At 46.4% G+C, this 17,089-nt stretch overlaps 1 protein-coding gene across 2 annotated transcripts in view; it reads left to right on the forward strand.

The window, feature by feature from the left end:
- TNR (tenascin R) overlaps nucleotides 1-17,089 on the forward strand; it is a 487,013-nt gene that overhangs the window by 465,329 nt on the left and 4,595 nt on the right. For both annotated transcript variants that reach the window (XM_006060357.4, XM_025285598.3), the window contains 3 exons: nucleotides 5,822-5,973; nucleotides 7,414-7,510; nucleotides 12,753-12,914. In XM_006060357.4, the coding sequence (XP_006060419.2) occupies nucleotides 5,822-5,973; nucleotides 7,414-7,510; nucleotides 12,753-12,914 (411 nt within the window). The remainder of the gene's footprint in view (nucleotides 1-5,821; nucleotides 5,974-7,413; nucleotides 7,511-12,752; nucleotides 12,915-17,089) is intronic.

The following is a 17,089-nucleotide window of genomic DNA, read 5'->3' on the forward strand; positions in this document are numbered from 1 at the left end:
CACTTCATGTTTTGATAGCTCCTTGTTCAGTTCAGCTCAGTCATTCAGTCATGTTCAACTCTTCGTGACCCCCGTGGACTGCAGAATGCCAGACGTCCCTGTCCATCACCAACTCCCAGAGCCTACTCAAACTCTTGTCCATTGAGTCGGTGATACCATCCAACCATCTCATCCTCTGTCATACCCTTCTCCTCCTGCCTTCAATCTTTCCCAGCATCAGAGTCTTTTCAAATGAGTCAGTTCTTTGCATCAGGTGGCCAAAGTACTGGAGCTTCAGCTTCAGCTTCAGCATCAGTCCTTCCAATGAATATTCAGGACTGATATCCTTTAGGATAGATTGGTTTGATCTCCTTGCAGTGCAAGGGACTCTCAAGAGTCTTCTCCAACACCACAGTTCAAAAGCATCAATTCTTCGGTGCTCAGCCTTCTTTATGGTCCAGCTCTCACACCCATGCATGACCACTGGAAAAGCCATAGCCTTGACTAGATGGACCTCTGTCAGCAAAGTAATGGCTTTGCTTTTTAATACACTGTCTAGATTGGTCATCGCTTTTCTTCCAAGGAGCAAGCATTTTTTAATTTCATGGCCACACTCATCATCTGCAGTGATTTTGGAGCCCAAGAAAATAAAGTCAGCCACTGTTTCCACTGTTTCCCCATCTATTTGCCATGAAGTGATGGGACCGTATGCCATGATCTTAGTTTTCTGGATGTTGATTTTTAAGCCAGCTTTTTCACTCTCCTCTTTCATTTTCATCACTTTCCTCTTCGCTTTCTGCCATAAGGGTGGTGTCATCTGTATATCTGAGGTTGTTATTTCTCCTGGAATCTTGATTCCAGCTTGTGCTTTATCCAATCCAGCATTTTGCATGATGTACTCTGCATATAGGTTAAATAAACAAGGTGACAATTTACAGCCTTAACATACTCCTGTTTATCTCTTCTCCAGAGTACTCAGAACTTGGGGTTATATTTGTTTTTTTTCTCCTACCAGAGTGTGAGCAACCTGAAAAATAAGACTGTGTCTTTTGCTTCCCTATATTTCAATCTCTTATCCCAATATTTAGAACCCAATAGACACTTCCTATGTGGTTGCTGAATTAATACACAAAAGAATGAACACATAAATCAATTGGAAGATACTGTGAAGGAGGCCAAGATGGTAGGTTTGACAGCCCATGTGGGCTAAACAGATAACTTTTCCCTGTCCACAGCCTCAGACTGGTTCCCCAAACTTTGCTACCCACAAACCCACTTCTGAGAAAAAAGTGTAAGGGTGGGTGGCCAGAGGTGGTCTCACCTGTGCTAATATGAAACGGCACCTTTTGTCTGCAGTTGCAGAGACTTTCTGAGGTTGTTCTCAGAGGTAAATACTGATAATCATAGTTCAGTTCTGATGCTAAGGCCATTAGATTGGGCAGACACTCTCCAAAGCCATTAACTCTGACCATTTTAAAGACCACTTCAATAACACAAAGCAAGTAAGGGACAGAGCAGGGACAGGATCTCTCCCCTCACTCCCAGCCAACTGGGGGCGCTCTGTTTGCACTGTTTATCACAGAGCTCACTTCCCTCTACTCAGCATTCAGCCTCCAGATGCCCAACAGAAACCAATTTCTGAGCCATTCTTCCAGTGAATGCCCTGATCCTGTTGATCTCCCAATTACATCTAGAAACACTTAGCTGTAAGACATTTCACTGTACCGATCGCTTGGCATTGTTTTCCTCTCAACTTGGTAATCACAACAGCCTGTGCTTTAAAAAAAAAAAAAAAAAAGAAAGAAAAAAGAAAAAGAAAAAAAAAAAAGCCTCTTTGTCAGGCCAGGCCCTAGTAATTGTATCGAAGGGGAAGAGAAGGAAAGCCTTCCAGTTTTGGTCTTCATCCTAAAATTTCTGCCTTGGAAAAACTACTGGGATGATCTACATTAGGATTAAAGGTGAGGTTTTGGTATTTTAGATGTATAACATCCAGAGAGCTAAGGGTGCCCCCAAAAATGCCCTGATCATCTCCTAAAAACATATGAAGCCACAGTGTACACGCAATGAACAAAGCACATTGGGAACCAGTGTATTATATATTATTAACTAAACCAGGGCCCAATAACCCCACAGGAGAATTTAATGGTAAAAACTGGGACACAAGGCTTAAACTCAAGGATAATTAGAGTCTCTTATCCCTCTCGCTCAATCTACACATCTTGGGACCAGCCTACTCAAGACATGCCCACTGGGAAAGAGAGAGAGAAGGAAAGGGAAAATGGGAAAGAAAAGAAGGAAAGAGGGGAGGTGTTTATCCACTCTGCCATGTGGATCTCAGCAGAGAAAGCAGATCATTGCACCCCTTAGAGCACAGTCTAGCTAACCAATTCCACCTCTGGACTCTTTAAGAAGAGGAAAACATGCTAGAGGAACTGTGGAGTTCAAATCCAGCTGGTCTTCAGGCTCATCTGAAGAGCTTTAGTTTAATACTGATTCCTGATACCCAGCCCCCTCCCCCGACCCCTGCCCCAGCATTCTGATTAAGCAGATCTGCTGCAAAACCCAGGGAACTCAATTTTAATAGTCTCTGGTTTGGGAACAATTAATGAGTCTGCTTCCTCTCAACAGCTGAAAAGGAATAATAATTTGATCATGGACTGGTGGTGGGAGGTAAAACTTTGACAGTCTTGAAAGCTGGAGTAGGGTGAAGAGGAGTGGTTTTATAGTAAATGTCTCCTTCAAGTTCCCAAGATGTGAATATTGCTGCCCCAGATAGTCTGTACAAGCAAAATGCTTTTGATTCTTTCCATTAATGCTACAGACTAAATCATAGTAAGTGGGATCTCTAAGCCACCGGGTGGACTTGCCATTTGTCAAAGGTAAGGCAAATGCATCCAGCAACTATGCATCAGCCCTGCACACGTTTGGTGAGCACCTCCACTAACCAGTCCAGTGTGGGGGCCCAGAAGGAGGAGACCATGCCCCTTCCTCTCCCAGGGTGCAGTCTGGAACCTTCATCCCATCCAAACTTACACACTCCTTGAAAGTAAAAGTGAAAGTCACTCAGTCATGTCTGATTCTTTGCGATTCCATGGACTATACAAGCCCATGGAATTTTCCAGGCCAGAATACTGGAGTGGGTAGCCTTTCCTTTCTCCAGGGGATCTTCCCAACTCAGGGATCAAACCCAGGCCTCCCACATTACAGGTGGATTCTTTACCAGCTGAGCCACAAGGGAAGCCCAAGAATATTGGAGTGGGTAGCCTATCCCTTCTCCAGGGGATCTTCCTGACCCAGGACACTCCTTAGGTCCACTTTTTCTTAATTTGATTTTATCCCTGTTTTCTGACTTTATAAAAATGCATCCCTTTTTTATATGACAGCCTTTAGATATGTAAAAGCTTCTCTCCTCCAGAACAAGTTATCTCATTGTCCTATATTTGGTTTTGGTAGTTCTACCTTTAAAACAACTAATATCTTTGAGCCTTTTGAAAGGATCTAAACAGAAATATTAAATAATCAACATTATCAATGTGAAGGAGCCTATATATGATCATTTATTTGTCTGTTCTAAAGTTTGGCCTGGTGTTATATGTGTATTGGGAAGAAACGTGGGGTTCTGGCCCCTTTAAGGAACTGAGGCAGATTCAGGGGATAGGGTTATTAGTGCATAAGGCAGAAGTGAGGTGAAGACAAGCATGTTTTATGTTGATCTAAAATGAGAAACTCAAGCAGTGAGAAAATAAAGGGAAAAGGAAGGCAGACAAGCCAGTTGCTCTAAAGACCAGCTAGAGAATATCCTGGAAGCCAAGAAATAATCACTGTGCTCCCAAGGTGGCAAGGGGGCCGGGGGGGAGGTGCTCACTCACGCTTGTCCCCGAAATGTAACTGGACCCTCTAGGAACAGGTGGGATCAGGTACTCTAAGGAGCTCTTGGACAGGCTGGAGATGCAAGTTGAGAGCTTTTCTATAGCTATCAAGGAAATACATTTTGGAGGGTTAAGATATTTAATGTGAACAAAGAACATTGAGCTAACTTTAATCTTTGGGGCCTTATATGCTTATAAGATAAATATTTGTTGTGGTTTAGTTTCTAAGTCGCATACGACTCTTGAGACCCCATGGACTGTAGCCCACCAGGTTCTTCTGTCCGTGGGATTTCCCAGACAAGGATACTGGAGTGGGTTGCCATTCCCTTTCTCCAGGGGATCTTCCCTGCCAGGGATTGAACCTGGGTCTCCTGCTTGGCAGGCAGATTCTTTACCACTGTGCCACCTGGGAGACCCATATGATGTTCATTAATCGTTTGCTATCTGAATAGATGTAGATCCAGTTAACTGTATCATAGGTTATAGTCCCCATTTCAGTAGTGTAAGGAGCACTTGACCTGGAGTCTGAAAACCTAAGTTCAAGTGAACAGAGGAAGTCGCGTGATCTTTCTGAGCTAGTTTCCTTCTCCGTAAAATAAGTCTTCAATCTATAACAATGTCTTCCTCTCACGTTTCTTGCAAGAATTACATGGAAATAAATGCACACTTGGTAAAGTACTAGTTCTATAGGACTATTTTGTATTCCCTGGCGGAACATGCCTGAAGCAGGTGGTGGCTTGTTCCACACTACCTTAAATGGGAGGGAACCTAATCTGTGGTGTGGCGGCACGCTGGACAGTCCTTACGCAGGAGGAGTTAACACATCTCCAATAGGGGTCTTGCATAAAGCCTACCAAACCACCAGAAGCTCTTACTAGCACAGATGCGTCGTTGAGGTGGCTATGTTACCTCCCTTGTGTGGCATTGTGCCGCTGCCTGCTCCGGCCCACTGGGTGACTCTCCAAGTGACCCTCTGTTATACCTGCAGTGCATGGGTTCTGCCACTAGGGGCTGCTATAGGTTGCCATCAGGTCCCTACCCCACCTCTTCATGATTCTGCTACAGTTCGCAGGATGCAGAACCACAGCAGCGCACCACCCTTTCCATTGAACCCAGAGATCATATATTTACAGGGCACCCAAGGCACTTTTCCTCCCTTGGAAAGCTCTGCCTTTAACTCGCTCCCATCAGCTCCTGCAGTCCAGTAAAGCTCCTCCCTTGGGACCTCTGCTTTCTGGCTTGCCTGTTGAGCATTAAAATCTGCCCTGAAGCCAAGCTCTTCAAGACACATGATTTAAGCTTCTCTTTCAGCTAATTAGATATTGTTCTACAAATTGGGCTGTTCTCTCTGAAAGATGAGCAGCAATTTATTTCCTCTGCCCTCTCCTTAAACTTAAACTGAACTGTAAAACATGGCCATTTGATTGTTTAGTCCAATCAGGAAATTATTTTACATGAGAAATAGATACCCATCTTCTTGCTAATACTAAGCCTGTTTGGGGCATTCCTTACGGGTTGCTGTGAAAATGGTGGACGGCTGTGCTTAAATCCCTCTCATTCTTTTGAGATGTGGGCTCTGCGGTGATTTACTGTGGCCCGTGTATCTGTAATCATTGCCTAAGTAACCCATCACTCTCTGTATTAACATACTTTCACCCTTGCTAGAGGAATATTTTTATTATCCTCATCTTTCTGATGAGAAGACGGATGCCAGGAAGTCAGGCTATTTGCCTAAGCTAAACAAGAGGGGGAATGGGGGAGTCACACAGTGAACCCAGCTCTTTGGTCTTCAGATCCCATAAAGCTGTATACTGTCTGATAAACCCAACATCAGTTGAAGATTCACTGAGGATTCCTTATCGCTCTTGATGAAGCACTGTCAGATTCTCTAAAATGTTTTACAGTCCAAGGGGCTCTCATGCATAGTGGGAGGTCCCTACCCCACTATGGAAACTGCCTCTTTTCCTGTGCAGGGGGCCGGGTCTTCCCTCATCCTCAAGACTGTGCCCAGCACTTGATGAACGGAGACACTCTGAGCGGGGTTTACACCATCTTCCTCAACGGAGAGCTAAGCCGGAAGTTACAGGTGTACTGCGACATGACCACCGATGGGGGTGGTTGGATTGTAAGTACCTATGGCTGTTCTCCAGGCACGCCAGCGACCTTGGTGCCTCCATCCACCTGGCTCGGCACCCATCCATCCACACTTCACCATCCTTTGGCCATTTATTCATCCACTCTCCCTGCCCCTCCACCCCCACCCCACAGGTCCACTCTGTAACTCTGCATCGTCCTCAGGGCCCTTGTTCAGCAGACCTATCACAGGTTTGAACAGGCAGAGGAAGGAATAAGAATATGAGGCTGTAGTGGTCCAGCCAAGAAAGGGGGACCCAGGAAAACGGCTCCTTCTGGGGAGATAGTTCATGCAGGAGGGTGCCAGGAAAAGAGAGAAGTAGCTCAGAGAGGCCCAGGGGTCTTCCCTGCTGAAAACTGCATCTATGATAAGGAGTAGAGGAGGTGAGTCCCTCGAAGGAGGAGGGAAGTCTCTATGGGGAGGTGATCAGTGTCTTTCTGTTGGAGAATCACATATGGCGGAGCAGTTAAGGGGCAGAAAGTGGATCGCCACCTCTATGTACAAAGGCCACCCCTGTCTCCATCCTCTCCTGGCCTTTCTGGTTCTTCCCCAATAGTCTTCAGGGAGCAGAAGTGGTAGGGAAAAGAGAGACTCCATTTCCTATCACACTCCTCCCATGTCCAATAGGGCAGTACAGAGAGAAGAGAATGGGCAGCCTGGCGAATGGCCTCACACATCACTGCAGGCCACTATGCAGGTGGGGGAGTTCTGGCAGCCTGGCCCAAAAGCAGCCCAGCATTAGCTGAGTCAGTTACAGATGGAACCCCTACCCCTTCACACCCATTCCTCCTGAGGATCCCGCCTCCAGCACCAACACACCATGCTGGATTTTTCACAGTGCCAAATGGATAGTTGTTGAATGGAGTCAATGGTGGCTGGGCTCAAAACAGTCACTCTTGGGAGATGTCTTCTTTTATGTTTCTGACATATTTGTGCCTTCTTATTAAAGCATAATCGGAAGTTGAGGTCGAGGCTGATGTATTGGAGGTTAAATGAAATTAGCACTTAAACAGTTCAGAAAGTGAATGATACACACTTGCTTTGCCTGAAACAGGATGATGACATTACTGGCTGATCTGAAATGGGTCCCATTCTTTTGGTGAAAAATGCTTTCTGCTGCATGCCACGGTGTGAAAAGATGAATTTGAGAGCCTAGCCTATTTCCCTTGACTATCGGGGGTTTGATATGTATCCTGAATCCTTTCTACATTGCAGGGGTGCAAATTAGTGTCAACATCACACCCCAGCCTATTCATCAAGGGCCCCTGTGCTTCAGAGAAGGGCTCCAAGCGTCTCCTGCCATGACCGCTGTGCATATACCGAGCTCTCTACTGCAGTGGTCCTTACCTGAGTGTCTCTGTCACTGCAGATATAAAACTCTGTTACAGTAGTTTTACTCATTTTTTTTCATTTGTCCCTCTCTCTTCACAGGTATTCCAGAGGCGGCAGAATGGCCAAACTGATTTTTTCCGGAAATGGACTGAGTACCGTGTTGGCTTTGGGAACCTGGAGGATGAGTTTTGGCTGGGTAACGCCTCCTTTTTTGTTTCTCTTGGAATGCTACTCTGGCTTTTTGTCCGTCTCTCTGCGTTCTGTGTCCATCTGGGATTATCAGAAACCCTGGGTCTGCTGAGAAGTTGACAGCTCGTGAATTGCTTTCAGTACCTCTTGCTCTGTTTGGCTCCACTATTGATCTGTTTTTATCTTGTGGTGGTGTTTTCCTCTTTGCTCTGTCTCTTCCCATCCTCATTAATAGTCTCTTATGCTGATGGGTCTTGACGTGAGGCAACTTTTACAAAGGGAGTGAGCTGCCTGGTGGGGGAAGGGGGCAGGGGGAGCAATAGGCTGGCGGGTCATCTCTCAGAAGCCAGGCATCAGCCAACCAGCCTGCAGGCCAGGAGGAAAATGAGACAGTCGCTCAGACCTTGTTCCTTGGAGGAATATTATTACCTGACTTGGGATGGAAAAGGAAAAAATGAAAATGACATTAGAGGTGACTGGCAATTTCCTAGAGGTCTGACGCAAGCGGGAGGTGTAGACTGAGAACCGAACTGGTGTGACAAGGTAAACACAACCCGACCCAGGCAGATGGCAGAGGAGCCAGTTCCAGAAAGCAGTACATTTATTATTCCCTGCATCTCCCTGTTAGATTTTCACAGTGATCATGAAGGGAGGCCAAGGAAAGGCAATAATTGTCTTCTGTATCTGTGGTCTCCTCTCTATCTCCCACTCAGCCTCATCATCCTTCTCTTGGACGTTCCTATCAGAACCCCATAACTGGCCTTCCTGCCTTCTGGATCAACCCTTGTCTACACGGCCACTAGAACTATCTCCCTCATGCCAAAATCTGAGCAATGGCTAGCCCCATTTGTAGAACTTTTAAATGAGTCCCCGTCACCAGCACCTTAGCTATGGTACAAGGCCCTCCTCTTGGGCCTGCTCCCCACCACCAAGAGCCCCATTCCCCTTCCCTGCACCCTCCAACCGACACCAAACTCCAAATATTTTCTTATTGAAGTATAGTTGATTGGCAGTGTTTCAAGTATACAGCAAAATGATGCAGTTATACATACACACATAAATACATATATCCTTTTTCAGATTCTTTTCCATTATCAGTTATTATAAGATATTGAATATAGTTCCCTGTGCTATATACAGTAAGTCCTATTGTTTATCTATTGGGTTGGTCAAAACGTTTGTTCGGATTTTTGTGGAAGATAGTATGGAAAAACCCAAACAAACTTTTTAGCCAATACAATATTTGTATGTAAGTAATGTATATCTGTTAACTCCCAATTCCCAATTCATCCATCCCTTTCCCCAGACTCCAAAGCCTTAGAATCACTGTTTTCTTTGCAAGGGACCTCTGCCTATCAACTCTCCCCACCCCCATACACCTTGCTGTGCTTTGCTGCATATTCAAAGCCTCAGCTCACCTCCTCTTCCCCAGTAGGACCTGTCCTATCCATTTGTCTCTAATTTTGCCTGCAGGAGCAGTCTCTCTCTTTTGTGGCCCAAATCAGGGTCTGTTTTCCTTTCTGTTTCTCCTGACTATACTATGTAAACTTCTTTCAGGCCTGGGACCTAACCATATTCATTTTCAACCTCATTACCTGTCACAGTGGCTGAGGATAGTAGGTACCTAAAGTGTAGATACCAATCAATCACTCAATTGATAAGAATTTACTGAGTGCCTACTAGATGCCCAGATCTGTATTTGCTGATGAATGTAATAAAAATAGAAGGTAAAAAAGGAAAGAGAAGTGAATAGGAAAGTATCCTTGCCTTCTAAGAGTTTGCAGTCAGCTTGGGAGGTACGTGTAAAGCACAGAAATCGATGTGCCCACAACGGACAGTGCTCATGCTTCCCCAGCCTCAGCCACTGGACGCCACAGTCACTTCTGGGAAACATCTGAACTGTCGCACGCTTGAATTTTCTATATATCACTTTTTAAAAAAATTATTTCTTTGGCTGTGCTGGGTCCCAGGTGTGGCACGTGGGATCCTCAGTTGTAGCATGTGGGATCCAGTTTCCTGACGAGGGACTGAACCCTAGCCCCTTGCATTGGAAGCTTGGGGTCTGAACCACTGGACCACCAGGAAAGTCCCTATGTATCACTTTTAATAAATGAAATCTATTCTTTTGTGAAAGAAACATCACAGCATTGCCAAAAACAGAAAGCGAGTCATCATGTGCCATAAATAAAAGGGAATCTTAAAAATAAATGCAATGCAAACAGCAAAAATATGAAATGCCAGTTGTTGCTGGTGCTGGTGGTGTTAAAAATGGAGATTAGAAAGTGTTGAGTGTTAAACCACAAAGTTTTTGTTGTTGCTGCTGTTCAGCCGCTAAGTCATGTTTGACTCTTCGAAACTTCATGAACTGCAGCACGCCAGGCTCCCCTGTCCTTCACTATCTCCTGGAGTCTGCTCAAGTTCATGTCCATTGAGTTGATGATGCCATCCAACCATCCCATCCTCTGTCATCCCCTTCTCCTCCTGCCTTCAATCTTTCCCAGCATCAAGGTCTTTTCCAATGAGTCAGCTCTTCACATCAGGTGGCCAAAGTATTGGAGCTTCAGCTTCAATATCAGTCCTTCCAGTGAATACGCACAGAGTACTAGATCCAGACTGAGAGGAACAGTTAGAATCAGGATTAAGGCTTCCCCTCCATCTACGGAGAAAGAGACAGAATTTGGAAATACCTTTCTCCCTACACGTTTAAAGTTATTTAGTCCTTACTCCAAAAATGGCTTCCTGGGTGGTTCAGTGGTAAAGAATCCACCTGCCAATGCAGGAGGTTCAGGAGACACGGATTCGATCCCTAGATCAGGCAAATCCCCTAGAGGAGGAAATGGCAACCCACCCCAGTATTCTTGCCAGGAATATCCCATGAACAGAGGAACCTGGTGGGCTATAGTCCATGGGGTCACAAAGAGTCAGACATGACTAAGCACATTCCCCAATTACTTCTCGTATCATCAAAGATGCCCTCTCACACTCAGAAACACTGTACTCATCTATGAGCTAGGCCACAGATATTCAGAGAAGGAAGAGTCAGCTTCCTGCAGAAGGCATTGAGAGATGAGTAAAAAGGATGAAGGAGGGAGGGGGATAAGAAAAGAGGGAAGGCAGGGATCCCGTTGACATGAGCACATGGGAAAATGAAAAACCATCCAACTAGAGCAAAGATGCAGCTCAGGGAAAGAAGAAAATGAGGTAAGGTGGGTTGAACAAAGACATGTTACAGTCCCTCAAGTGAGGAAGGGAAGCTTTGACTTAATGCCATACATAATAGGGAGCCAGGGAGGGCTCTTAAGTAGAAGCACAGCCTGGTAGCGGTACTCAGGTGAGGGGTAATACTCTGACCACGGTTTACGTTGTCAGCTGGGTTCCCTAGAAGCAAAGTCTGACACTGGGATTCTTGTTCAAGCCATTTATCGGGCGAGTACTCTCAGAAGTGGGTGGGGAAACAGGATAGAGCAGGGAGGAGTTTAACAGTGTGATCTTGGTGGGAGATTAGCATCGGTCTGATCCCCAGGGAAGCTCTGGAGCATGAACTGCGCCTCAGAGTTGGTCCCCAGTGGGGCAAGGGGGCTGGGATCTGGGACTACCCACCCCCTACATCAGGCATTGATGGGGCTCTGCCCCAAGGCATGGGGGAGGGAGAGGGTAACTTCCAGAGTGAAGCAACTCCTGTTTGGGTAATAAACCTGTGAGTTGTTAGCAGCTGAGGTTATGTCCGCTGACCAGTTAAAGGGCATCTGGGTAGGGTACCACCAGGATCCACCACATCACAAGCCAAGTGTAGGGTACCAGTAACCCAGCAAACAGCAAACAGTTATATAACATATAATATATAATTAACATAAGGCTTTAACTGTCAAACAGGACAGGGAAACAGAAAGATCCAGGTGACCCTCCATCAGCCATATCACCTCTCTGGACTTCAGCCACGTTTTCAACAAAACAAAGAAACTAGCCTAAGTAATCTCTAAATTCCCACCTATCTGCAATATTTTCAATTCTAAATCATGGTGTACTCTGATAGATATCAAATGTCACAGCAAAGCAGGAGGACCCCAGTTCAGCAAGCAGGTAGAAATCAGGAGGACTCCAAGATCACCAGCAATGTGGGGGTGGGGGCGGTTCAAAGTCTGGGCAGGGAGGTCAGAATCAGAAAGATCCAGAGCACAGCCAGCCAGAGCAAAGAGACAAGAAAATATGAGAAAATATCACCAAGAAGAATCTGGGCTCTGCCTAACTCTGGACTTCTGGGGTTTGCACCTATTAGATCAAAGGCTAGGAAGCTTAGAGGCCAAGGAGAGAGTGGTGGGAGGGCCAAGGGGGTGGGCCTGGGGGTGGGGGTGTGTGACTGACCAGATAGATGAGTGCAGAGGTGGCAATGCAAAGATAAAACAGGTAGATCCGAGAGACAGGAGCTGGCATCATGAGATAGGGGACAATATTCTCTGACCCAGTTATGGGAGCCTCAGGAGGGCTGAGGCAGAGAACAGGAAAGGCAGTGTAATTAAAGGTGGATGGAACCCCCTCCCAGGCTATTGGGTAGGATGTCCAGATCCTCTGGACCCTGAGGGTCCACTCTGAGTTCCCCTGATCAATGCTCCTACCTCCTGCTTCCTATCACTTACACCAAAGGAGTCACACCATGATGCAGCTCATCATTTTCAACCCACACTGTGGTTTGGAGTGGGAGGTGGAAGGGAGGCAGGGGGCAGGCCTAGGCCAGGAATCCTATGGCTCAGAGCTTGTCAGTTACTGGGTCAGTACTTGATGGCAGGACCCCTGAGCTGACCTGCAGTGGGAACTCACCAGCAGAACTGGGTGGCTTTTTTGTAGGAGGAAATTTGGCGTCTGGTAAGGCCTGATTGGGCTTCCCTGGTGGCTCAGTGGTAAGGAATCTGCCTGCCAGTGCAGGAGAGATGCAGGTTCAATCTTGGGGTCGGGAAGATCCCCTGGAGTAAGAAATGGCAACCCATTCCGGTATTCTTGCCTGGGAGATCCCATGGACAGAGGAACCTGGTGGGCTACAGCCCATGGGGTCACAGAGTCAGACATGACCTAGCAACTCAACAACAACAACAAGGGTCTGTTTGATAACCAGCTGGGAAGGTCTAAAAGCTAAAGCAATCCCAGTATTCCTCCTCTTTCCCAGAACATCTGTTTTGAGGCCATAGTCGCCTTCTGCCACCCATGTCTGAAGCCACTGAGGCCAGGCTCACTGCTTTCTTGGCTCTTCTTCACAGGGCTGGACAACATACACAGGATCACGTCCCAGGGCCGCTACGAGCTGCGCGTGGACATGCGTGATGGGCAGGAGACCGCCTTTGCCTCCTACGACAGGTTCTCTGTTGAGGACAACAGAAGCCTGTACAAACTCCGCCTAGGAGGTTACAACGGCACCGCAGGTACCCTGGCCCCCAAGAAGCCCCCGATGATAGTGGACGTGCAGTAGGGCCCACACTCCAGGCCGAGCTGCACTGGGGAGTAACAGCAGCACCCACAGAGCTGGTGAAGTCCTTGCTGGCTGAGGAGGAGGGTGGAGGGCTGGAAGTGCTGGCTCTGGTCCAGGCTGCCCCCAACCTGGGTTGAAACAATCCCCTGCAGGAGGGCATGACAATGCACTCCAGTATTCATGCCTGGAGAATCCCATGGACAGAGGAACCTGGCGGGTTACAGTCCATAAGGTTGCTAAGAGTCAGACACGACTGAAGGGACTTGGCACGCACGCAAGCTCCTCACCACTCAGGTGACCTGCAATCAATTTCTCAAGGACTTCAGTTTCCTCATCTGGAAAATCTTAATAACGATGCCTGCCCTAGTTCGCAGAGGAGACAGAAAAAATAATGTGATAAATAGAGTGAAAGTGCTTTTTGAAGTTAAAAAAAAATACCATGCGAGGGTGAAGGATTATTCTTCTTGTCTAGATTAGTCAATATGGGCTCTCATCCAGTGAAAGCATAATCATCTATTGTCTGGATAGAAATCTCCCCTGCAATGACAGCTAGGAAAATCATCTTTGAACTAATGAAAATAAGACAGATGCCCCCATTCTGAGCTGGCCCTCCTCTATCAGCAGTCTTCATCACACCTCCATCAGGGAACAAACAACAGCTCTACATGTCCCCCACAGGCCACATGTCTTTTCAGTCCTCCACAAGAACCCACACAGTCACGTTTTCTGTAGATTTTATGACACTTCCACTAAGTACAACAAGCATCTCTATAAGCTCTGTTGCATTAAGAGTTTTATCAGGACATCGTATCCCAGTCTGATTCTTAGGCTCTGCCAGTGTATTTCCTAGGTTCCCTTCCAGTACATATCCTAAAACCTGTTTTGCCAAATATTCCACTATTTGGTATATGGAGTTATTGGTCCTTTCATTAACTCCAATTATATGGCTAAATGCTAGGGTATAAATTTAGCAACATGTTCAAGGCTCTTGGAGTTAAGACCATCAAAGTGTTGCCTCTCCAGTGACTGCATCTGCTCAGCCATTTCTCTGCTCAGCCAGGTGTCTTTTCTCCAAAGAGAAGACATGCTTTCCCTTGTTGTTCACATGAGAGATCATGCCCCATGGCAATCAGACCTGCCCGAAGTGCCCCAATAAAAGATCCAATTTACCCACACTTTGGACGTAAAATAGTCATTTGAAATGGAGTGTATTACACAAAATGTCAGACCAAACCATTTCAGAAATAACCTGATACCAACCACTGCCTAAGATTAGAATCGTGCCTGCAGAAATCCGCCCTTATTTCTCCCACAGAAAGACAAGCAAGCCCTCCCACTTCCTCACCTGGCCGAGCCCCCTCCCTCCTCCTCAGTGGCCCCAGGCTGTGCTCTTACCTGTTGAACTTGGGCCCAACCTCCGCAGTCTCTGTGTAGCTCTGTCTCACTGCTGGACCCCGTGAAGGTCGCAGCTGTTGGACTGAGCTCTACTCTCACGATTCAGAGGCAAGTCCCACCAACAGTTTGGCCAATCATCAAAAATGAATTGCAGTCTGACCTCGTAGGTCAAATATTCAGTTCATCTTCTTCAAACGATGCGAAGCTAGGCTTATGTAGGCCCCTTCTCTGGACAACTTCACACAATGGTGGTTCTTTCCAGACTGGAAGGTCTCCAGGGAGGAGGAGCCGTCCTCTCTCTGGCATTTACTATTGCCCAAGTCCCCTGGCCTTTATCTTGCATGTTGCTCATCTTTATTGGCCCCACTAGAACAGTGGCCTCTGTGGCCTTCAATGCCAAGTTCGGTCCCTTCTCCCATCTCCATTGTTCTCGAGCCTACAAAAATCCAAGTCTCTAACCAGGACTCTTAATTGAATTGGAGCTGAACGTTACAAGTCAAATTATGGCGAAAAGGTTGTTGAGCAACCTCTAAAAGTTCATCATGTGAATTGTGAGGACTCATAAGGAGCATAAGGCCTGACCTCTGCAAGAACTAAACTTTTATCTGAATAAGAAACAGTTTGGAAGCAACTCACCACAAAAAGAAGGGTACTCACTTCCAGTTTAACGTGCATTTGGAGAAGGGGGGTCTTAGAGGTTGAAGAAGGCTTCATGAAAGCAGCAGCATTTGGCTGGGATCCCGCGGGGAAAGGAAACATTCCAGGGAAAGAAAATCCTAGGGGAGAAGTCACAGAAGGAGCAGTTAGTGTGGAGGGAGGGCAAGTGCAGAGGACCTGGCTGCCCAGGACAAGGTGTGAGTTCAGAAAGAATAGAAAGGAAACAAGTGGAGTAGGGTGGAGTCAGACCCTGAAGGGCCTTAAAGCCAAGGGGACAGAGGAGTTCTGTCTTAATATGGTGGGCAGTGGGGAGCCATGGTGGGTCCTGAGTGACATACTGGACGTGGAGTTTTAGGAAGATCCAAGTGTCAGCCTTAAATAGGATAAAGTAAACCTGAGTAAAGAACAGAGACCAGCTGGAGCTGCTGCATTAATCTTGGTAGGAGATCACAAGGGCCTTGGCTGATCTTAGGAGTTAAGAGAAAAGCATAAATCCAAACAGCAGTTTGAGAGAGAAAAACCAAGACTTAGATAACAGATGGACTGAACGTATGAGGTGGATTTATGAACTAGGAATGGGAAGGGGGCCAGATCTGGGGAGGAGACAAAGACCAACATCAGGATCATATCTGAGACAGCAGCAGGCAACATCCAAAGTGGAAGCAGGAGGGAATAGTTCGCAGGGAGGGCAGCTTCTAGGTTAGAGAGATAAGCAGAAGATGAGAATATAGAAACGTGGGTAGAGACAAAATAGGGGACTGATGGTAAAGAAAGAGTCTCTAGAAAGTAGGATTAAGCCAGGATTTTTTAAGACACAGGAATTGAGTATGAGTTAGGGTGAGAAGAGATGAAAATGCTAAAATATCAATATATACCTATCTCTATCTGTATCTATATGAAAAAAGGAAAAAAAGTAAGAACTGTTTTCTGCCTTCTCCAGGACCTGGAAGAGATGAGAAAGAATGAGTTGTAGGTCGGTGGAATTAGCTCTGGGTGGAGATAAAGCCTGGTTTGTTTAGAGAGGGAGATAAAAACGATGGGATAGAAATAATAACATATGGACTTAGGGACCAAGCTGGCCTGAATGGACCAGGCTTCCCTATAAAAGAAGGACCATCCTCCTAAGAATTAAATTGTGACCAGAAGCACTTGAAGGCATTGAGTGGCCACTGTGAGTGTGGACTCAGGAAGCCACAGGATCAGAGCCATGAGTTCCCCCAGCTTAAAGTGACCTCGGAAACATCTTAGACGACACTCATTCAATAGCATGAGCCCCTTCACAACATCTCTAACCACAAGTTCTGCCAGAGGCCAGAGGTTTGGCCAACAGTTATAAATTAATTACGGTTTAATACCTTACTTAAATACTCAGTTCATATGTGTGGCCTGCACAACATGCCAAGAAGAAAACCCCCAGCTTCTAAAAATAAAGATATCCCCATATTTCCAAGTAGTCTATCCCAATTATCAACAGCTCTAACTTCACCGTCTCTACCTACTGTTCTTCATTCTTCTCCCAAGAGTGTTTGTTTGTTGGAGTTCTGTTTGTTTACTAAATAACCCATCAAATATTTGGAGTCAGTGATCTAGAACCTTGTCTCCTGTTACAAGTCTGCTTTTCCCCAAGATACAGTCCTGGTTTTCCCAATCACTTCTCCTCTAATATGATTAGGATTTTCTTATCATCTTGCTTCCTATGGAGAGAAACTCTAGTTAGGTAATGTCCTTCTTCACATGTGGACCCAAGTTCTGAACGAGCAGATATTGACGTGACCAAGGCCTGATGAGCCATGGGGAAAGCCAGGCTGCACAGTGGTGACCCAGATTACCCAGGGCAGATGACTCATCACTGTCTCCTCTGAGACACAAGGAGTCATCCATGCCTGTGTCCCAGTGCTGGCCTGGAGGAAACAGGCAGGGGTGGAGAGGTGGAGCTGAGTGAACGCAGTTCTGAGCAGAAGGTCAGGGGAATGAGCAACTGAGCTGGAGAGAGCAGCACAGATGTAGTGGACCCCAGGAGTACGTGGAGAAAGAGCTCAGTATAGCCAGGCCAAAGCTGAATAGACACAGAGAGGT

The sequence above is a fragment of the Bubalus bubalis genome, chromosome 5 (genome assembly GCF_019923935.1).
Source record: "Bubalus bubalis isolate 160015118507 breed Murrah chromosome 5, NDDB_SH_1, whole genome shotgun sequence".
Taxonomy (NCBI): domain Eukaryota; kingdom Metazoa; phylum Chordata; class Mammalia; order Artiodactyla; family Bovidae; genus Bubalus; species Bubalus bubalis.